The sequence below is a fragment of the Emys orbicularis genome, chromosome 1 (assembly GCF_028017835.1).
Source record: "Emys orbicularis isolate rEmyOrb1 chromosome 1, rEmyOrb1.hap1, whole genome shotgun sequence".
NCBI classification, from domain to species: Eukaryota; Metazoa; Chordata; order Testudines; family Emydidae; genus Emys; species Emys orbicularis.
Window position 1 is genome coordinate 271313436 of NC_088683.1, and position 8203 is coordinate 271321638.

At 38.9% G+C, this 8203-nt stretch overlaps 1 protein-coding gene across 1 annotated transcript in view; it reads left to right on the plus strand.

Annotated features, from left to right (window-relative positions):
- The window catches only part of UGGT2 (UDP-glucose glycoprotein glucosyltransferase 2), a 267640-nt gene extending 261877 nt beyond the window's left edge, over positions 1-5763 (plus strand). Inside the window, exon 39 of the mRNA XM_065407070.1 lies at positions 5741-5763. Coding sequence (XP_065263142.1) covers positions 5741-5763 — 23 coding nt within the window. The remainder of the gene's footprint in view (positions 1-5740) is intronic.
- The last annotated feature ends 2440 nt before the right edge of the window (positions 5764-8203 follow it).

Consider the following 8203-nt stretch of genomic DNA (forward strand, 5'->3'; position numbering starts at 1 on the left):
GATCAAATTACACATAAAAAAAGTTTAAAGAAAATAATTAAGGTTGCAAAATCAAGCAGTCAAAAGTTAGGACATGCTTGTGCAATTTTAATTTGGCCCCATTGTTTATATGCATTATAGTATTTTTTTATTACATGATAATTTTGTATTTTTCAACACTACCAACGCAGTGAACAGATTTCTTGGTGCTTGCTTATTAGCAACTGTTTAATATTTTGTTTTATCCTTACTGTTCAATATGTGGACCCAGGTCTTATTCACTGCACATAATTCAAACCCTGATCTGAAGACAGAATTATTAATTTCCTCCTGGGCTTTTCTGTGGTGTCCATTACTGTAATATCTGATTGCTTCAGAAATATTAATACTTTTTTTTCACAACGCCTTTATGAGGTAAGGGGATGCTGTTATCCCCATTTTATAGATGGGGAACAGAGACAGAGAGAAAGTATCTGCTAATTTTGGATGTCCAGTTTGGGAGACCTGGGATCAGGTTTTTCAGAGTAGTTAGCATTATATAGGACTCTATATATTCAAGTACAGCTCCCATTGACTTCAGTTGCAGCTGTGAGTAGTAAGCACTCTGCAAGTCAGACCCTAGGGTTTCAAGTTGGGTACCTAGAAAATGAGGAACACACAATTAGTGACAACCTGTGAAAAGTTTGGTTCAAGTGTCTTACCTTGCATCACATAAAAACTCTGTAGCAGAGGTAGGGATAGAATCTAGTTCCCCTCGGCAGAATTCAGCTGCCTGAACCACACCACCATCTTTTCTCTTCCTCATTCACTACACACCTTCCAAGTTCTGCAACGAATGAGGCAGGGACTTTACAGACAGCAGTCATCTTTGCTCCACAACACTGATTCATACCCAGAACAGGTCCATCATGTGCACTGAATGAGGTAGAGGGTCATGTGGAAAAAACAGTATGTGATCATTAATATAGGGCTTCTGTTTTTCAGGGTTTTTAATTTCATTGGGGGGTTATTTTTAGCAATTTTTGCTTTTTATGTAGAGGTCCAAAAAATCGGGATGGGGAAGGGGCTTTGGGGCTTTTTTTATGTATTATAATGAGTAATGTATATGTGTGTGTGTGTGTGTATACATATATATATATATATATATATATATATATATACATATATATATATACATACACACACACACACACACACACAATGTATGTATTATATACATTACTCATTACATTATATATTATTTTTTCATGTTCTTAATGCACTTTAACATAATACTGTTTAAAATAGCACTATGTTAAAGCTCACTAGGGAACTATTACTGCATACCAGTAGGGTCTACACTGACCAACTAATGCACAATCCATTACCACACTTTAGAAGCAACACCCCATAGTCCGCATTATTGCTCCGTGTAGACAAGGCCTTAGATACAAGTAATCATTTCTGGTGTTTTTGCAGTGTTTATGGGATAAACACTTTTTTTGTTGTCGGGATTGTTTTGTCAGTGTTTATTAGTTAAAACTGAAAAATCAGAAGTCCTAATCATAATGCATATGCTACAAGGGGACTGAGATAAGGTTACCTGTGCTACTTTAATATTGCTTTTTCCTAACTTTTGAGTGCTTGACTTTGCAACCTTAATAATCTTTTCACATAGTTTTTATATGTAATTTCTTAGCTTTCTAAAAACTTAGCAAACTGAAAAAAAAACCCAGAAATAATTCTTAGAGTGATTCTGCACATACACATTCCACTGTAGGTGTAGGTGCACCCAATGCACTTGAGTCAGAGATTTTTGCCAGCCGTACCAGCAGGCAGCACGTAGACCTCTGCTGTCCTTGTTCGCCAAGATGACAGTATAAAGGGGCATGACTGCAGCCTCCTTGTCAGTTGGAGAGTTGGAGCTCCCTGATGCTCTTGAGCTTTGGTTAGCTAGCCTTTAGGTGACATTTTTGTTTATTCTTGTAGCTTAATTTAATAATATTTTAGTGTAGTAAGTAAGTTAGTGAATTTATCTGGGATTTTACTGTGCAGAAATTCCCAAATTTCAAACAATGTGCCACATACAGGCCTATCTCTGTTAATAACAGGAACAAAAGTTCCCTAATCTGCTTAGGCGAGGGACATGTGAAGAACAAATATCCTATTTGTACCTCCTTCCCAAAAAGAACAAGAGGGATTTCCGCCTTAAAGTACATCTTCCTTAGAAGGTGATGCATCACTCTTCAGAGCCCAACCCTGACCATGAGAGGATAGACTGAGTTTATTCACAAAGAGTGCCCACCTGACTGCCTCAGCATATAAACCAAAATCTGGTGAGAAACATTGCTCATCATCTTCTCCCATGGCCTTCTCAAAGTGCACAAAACTCTTCTCACTCTAAGACTGCTACACTTTTCACGTCTCATTCTTCCTCTCAGAAGAAAGCTCTGAAGAAGTCTTCCAGTGCCAAGTTGAGGTCTGGTCATAAGCCCTGATGCTCACTGGTACTGTCCAAGGCAGCACCAGCAGGACCATCAAGACTAATGTCTTCACCCCAGTACCATCAACTCCAGCACCACCAGTGTTAGCGTTCAAGCACTTCTGCTGTTGGTGCCACAGGCATTCTTTGTGGCAAAAGACCTTCTGTCTCTCCCTCTCCCAGACTCTTTGTTGCATTGTGCAGTTCTAGTCTCAATGGCCTAAACTTTACCATTACTGCCGGCACTGGCATCTTCACTTACCACCACAGTTCCAGTAGTTCCATCCACTTTGTCGATGTATATTATTTTGGTTCCATTGACTCATGTGTCTGCATTTGGACTGCCTCATCCATCAGCACCATCAGATCCTTTGTCAACTTATGGTACTCAAGGGATATCACTGGGTGTTCCCATGGCTGAGACCTCCTCCGATGCCTACAGGGACTGCTCCACAATTTACTGAGGATAGTTATATTTCCTCCTCTTTGAATTGGGATCATGATAGACCCAGATCATATACCAAGTCCCGCAGAAAGAATCCAAGTATTTCTTTATGCATGCCATCCCAGACTCGTCTGCAGCAAGCCATTCTCACCAGATTTTGGTGGCTTCAAAACAGGCAGGATTAAAGGGCAACCCGTTATGGTTTAACATAATTAACATTGGATTTGTGAGTACATCAAGCTTTGCTAAAGTCCAGCAAAGATCTTTCTTCCAGCTAGAATATCAGCCCACGCCACGAAGGCGCATGCCACTGCATCTGCCTTTTTGAGCAACATTTCTATAGTGGACATTTGCAAAGCAGCAATGTGGTTATCTGTACAAACCTTCTCCAGACACTGTGGTGTTACTCAGGCTTCCTGAGACTACGCCAACTTCATCAAGTCAGTGCTGGAGTCTCTCTTCAAGTAGTCCAAAGTCACCTACAGCAGAATGTAGAGGAGCAGCCCTAGCCCTTTTGTTGGCCAGGGCAGAAAACATTTTCACCCTCCCTATCCTCTTCCCCACTCCCCCCCCCCCCAAGCAAAAAACAGAATTTAAAAAAGACTGGTGGGACAGCATCCCCTTGAAGTTGGTGCTCAGGCAACCGCTCCTGAAACTGATCCTGGGAATGTAAATTGCACAATCACTCCAAGGAGAAATCCGTTAGTTACGTGTACAGTAACTATTGTACTTCAAGATAAGCTGTCCACATATAAATACCACACACCCCTACTGCCACCATTACTACCATCTTCCCTGCAACTTTGGATTTAGCTTACTGGCAGTGCTAAGAAACGGAGAGGGAGGCAGCATTCACGCCCCTTTAAACGCTCGACTTGGCGCATGAGTATAGCAGGGGCACACTCACCACCTGCTGGTATGGCTGGCAAAAGTTTCCAACTCGAGTGCATTGGGTGCACATACACCTGCAGTGGAGTGTATACATGTACAGCACAACTCAAAACAACAGATATTGTACATGTAAGTAACCATTTTCCAGAGTGTGGCATCATATTGACACCCACATGGTTCATCGGCATGGTTGGATTCTTTAGAATCACTGTGCAGACCTCTGCCACTTGAGCTAAGAGACTAACTGATAGCAGCAGTTGGTTATCACCCTCCATATGGATCATCATTAGAGGGAGATGAGACACATGCTTTGCCAATGGTTTTCACAGATATTTGCTGACATCACAGGAATTCTGAGACTCAGAAATCTTGGGTTCCATTCCAGGCTCTAGAGGAGTGTGTTCTCTAGTGGGCACACTTCTTCCACCTTTCCCCCCGCAAGTTTGAGCCCTTCCTTCAACCATGTTTCCTGTCCACAGACTTCCAGCCCCCCCTTCCCTGACCCTTTGTTCAATCTCATTCTCACCACCCCCTGGTTATTGGTCCCACTTTTTTTGCCCATCCACTGTCAGATCTGCATCTTGGTCCCTCCCCCACACCTCCTACTCCCCACCCCACTTGTTCCCAGCCTCCTCCTCCACAGCTCCCAGTCTCGGTCTTCTTGCCCAGCCAGTGCAGTATCCCTTTACCCAGCTCCCAATCACAGCCTCCATTTCCCCTCCCATTGTCCCCAGACCAGCCTCCAAATCCCAGTTTCCATCCTCAGGCTCATTATCCCAATCTGCTCCTCCCACCATCCCTTTGTGCATTCCCATCAGGCAGCTTCCTCGTTGCTGCCTGGAGCCATTGAGAGCATACCGGAGACTATCTCCCTTCTGTCAGTTCCATTGCCCAGACCTTAGCCCAGGACAGCCCACAGCAGTCCAGCTCTGCAATTGCAAGGCAGTTCCTTGTCATCCCTTGTCTGAAGCATGCCCAGTGCTGATGGAATCTTTGGGGAGTTTAGCTGTGGTCGAGCAAGTCTCTACTGAGCATATGCAAACTGCAGGGTTTTTTTAAAAGGTTTATAAACTGGCCAAATTTGGGTGGATTTTCACAAAGATGTCAAGAGACATCTCTCAGACACAAAGGCCACACCCTGCCAAGTTTCAGGTCCCTGCTCTAAAATATAAGAGCTCTAAAAATGTTGCCAACATTTTGAACATTGGCAAAACAGTGTACTTCCCCATGGCTCATTCTTGGAAATAGATTCATTATTTTGGTGAAATTTTCCAAAATTGTTCAGCCTGAGACAGAAATCCAGCATGTTAAATTTCTCCCCAAACAGTTAGTTTGACAAAGTTATAGGCAATTGAAATGGAGTCTTACAATGAGAAGCATTGGGCTACTAGCCCACCTATAACAAAAAATGAAATCACAACATATTTGGGCTTTAAATTACAAATGCATATTTTATTTACTTTATGTAACTTTAACTTGGCATAATCTCATTGTTGACAGTTCTCATGAGTAGGAGGCTTGCAATATTTGGTGGAGTGTTTTGTTTGTTTTTGTTTTTTATGATAAACTCCAGCTCTGGAAGTCAGATAATTATGTGAGAATTTCAACTTTTATTTAAAAAATATTTTAGCCCCCCCCTCCCACCTCCACCCCGGTTGCAGAGAAAAACATGAAAATGTGAACCCTAAAGGCTCAAAAATTAGAAGGCAAATAAATGTACTCTGCTGCTAAATAATACTTAGTTTCTTTAGTCATTTTGATTATTTGTGAATGCTTATGGTCAGTTGTTAGCAGGGTCTAAAAAATGCAGTGAATTTTTAAATATGTGACCTGACTTTTAGGACTCTGGGAATAAATAAAAAGCCTCCTGAAGATATTGGGGCCTTTTTAACATTTTAGAATGTATTACAGCACTGCTGCTTAAATACGAGCAAATATATATCATTTTTATTTTTTGGTTACAGTTTTTAAACATGATGAACTTTAGCATCATTTCCAAAAAGTAGCTGTGGTGGCACAACTGAATCTTCTACGTGAGATGGAATGGAAGATGTACATACTGCAGAAGCACTGTTTTTGAACATTTCATCAATCTATGAAGTCAAACATTTTATAACTAATATGTTGCTTAAAGCATTCAAACAGAATGGGAAGAATAGATAATGTAAGATCAGTATATGAAGATTTTATAGTTTTGTTTTTACCAGGGTCAGTGGGTATTCCTATTTTGTTAATTCTCCCCCTCTGCCCCCAAAGACAGCTGATATATAGGACCTGGTCCTGCATCCCTCCCATAGCCAAAACTCCCAGTTTATAAGGAATGCTGGATTGGACCCTTTAAATTTAAGTTATATGGGGATTTTTTTCAGATTGGCTGGTTGTAGTCAATGAATGTTATGCACTGTCAGATATTTAAAGGGATACTTGAAAATAGTTTGCATTGTTTTGATTATCCTACACATATTCAAACTCTGTAGTATAATGTACATGCATCGGTTTTTTCTCGTATAAGATGTACTGTGTTTCACAAGAAAAATTCACAGAATTGCAAGGGGCAGTTGTAAAACAGATTATTACTGAAATCTAGAGCTTTGGACCAATCCAAAATATTTAAAATCAATTTCAAAGTTTATAAAACCAAGGATGTAATTTTTAATTTATTGTGCAAGCTTGATGCGCTAAGTTATCTGTTTAAAAAAGTCAACTTACAGCCAGTCACACTTCATTATTTATTTTGTTACATATTAATCCAAAACAAACTCTGTAACAAAAGATATTTAAAAATTTCAGTACAGTCTATTCTTTTATATGTTCACTTCCTTTATCGTATTTGCAATACAGTATTGTAACTGTGTTCCATAATTACTCTGTCTGAAAACAAGATCAGAATGCGTCCAACAGAGAATTAGGAGAGATTTCAGAGATTGGAACAGTGTGCTTGAAAAACAGAATCTATCAGCATTTTTAAAAAAAATTAAACAGCAATAAAAGAACTGTCTTGCATAAGGCCAGATTCTACCCATTGACTTAATATGTGTAAGAGAACTTGCTGTTTTTCTTGAGATTTTACTTCTGTCCTTTTGCATTCATGTGCACTAATGTTTCACAATGATTTCTTTCTTGGAATTTCAAGTTTCAGATCTCTACTATGAAGCTTTTGTTAAATAAAGAGCTAAAGTCCTACATCTTTAAAGCAATTCTTTGTCTCTGTTAGCATTATTCCTTAGCTGGCTGGGAAATTTCTCTTACAAAGCCATAAAAGGTTTATAATTTGCATATAGATTTTTTTTTTTTTTTCATTTTATATGAAACCCTCTACTCAACATCTCATTTAATTGGATTAAGATTAAATGTTAAGAAAACAGATCAGTTTTCTTTGAGAGAGTGTTTAAACGATATCTATTTTCTAAAATAAACAATTTGTTGGAACTATTTAAAAGATTTAGTGGGACAGATGCCTTTTATTTTATGCAGTGTTGCATATGTTTATAGGTGATATTTTACAACTTTACTTTTTCTTTTTCTATTTATGGAAGCATATTTTCAAGAAAAGGCCCACTAATATAAAACCTTCAGTTTGAAATGCTGTTTTGCTTGTAAAATAAAGGGTTCCAATAAATACAGTCACTACTTCTCAAAGACTTCAATAAAGCAGTACTTCAATCATCATAGAATATCATTTTATATTTTATGATACAAGAAACAGGCTGTATGTTATACAAAATATTAAATATGCCACTGAATTGGCCTAATAAAACAAAATAACTGTATGATCCTCCAGCATTTCTCTTTTCCCTATTATTTTGTGTTAAACAATAAATTTAGAATGCCAATTACTAGAACCAAAGGGAAAATTGCAGTGATTCTTCAGGTTGTTGTTTTTTTTGTTTGTTTTTTTTTTATTTGAAAACCCTGGAGGTGGGGACAACACAGCAATATTTGCAGAATAATGGATTGCCTCTAGGGTAAGATGTAAGAACTTAAAAAAACGAAGAGTCCGGTGGCACCTTAAAGACTAACAAATTTATTTGGGCATAAGCTTTCGTAGGTAAAAATCCCACTTTTTCAGATTTTTTACCCACGAAAGCTTATGCCCAAATAAATCTGTTAGTCTTTAAGGTGCCACCAGACTCCTCGTTGTTTTTGTGGATGGGGACTAACATGGCTACCCCTCTGATATAAGAACTTCGAGCGAATGAAGAGGGCTCATACCAACCTTAAAATATCTGTACTCTACTAAAATAAAACATTGGCTCTCCATTACTTTCCCAATGTGAAAGGGGTAATATAAAAGAGTGGTTAAGGCTGGGGATTAGACGCAGTGGTGTTGCCTATCAGTGGGCTGCTCAAATGAAGAATTTATATAACCAGTTGGCTGTTATATGTATGTGCATATATTGTTTCTGGGTCTTTTCTACATCTCATAT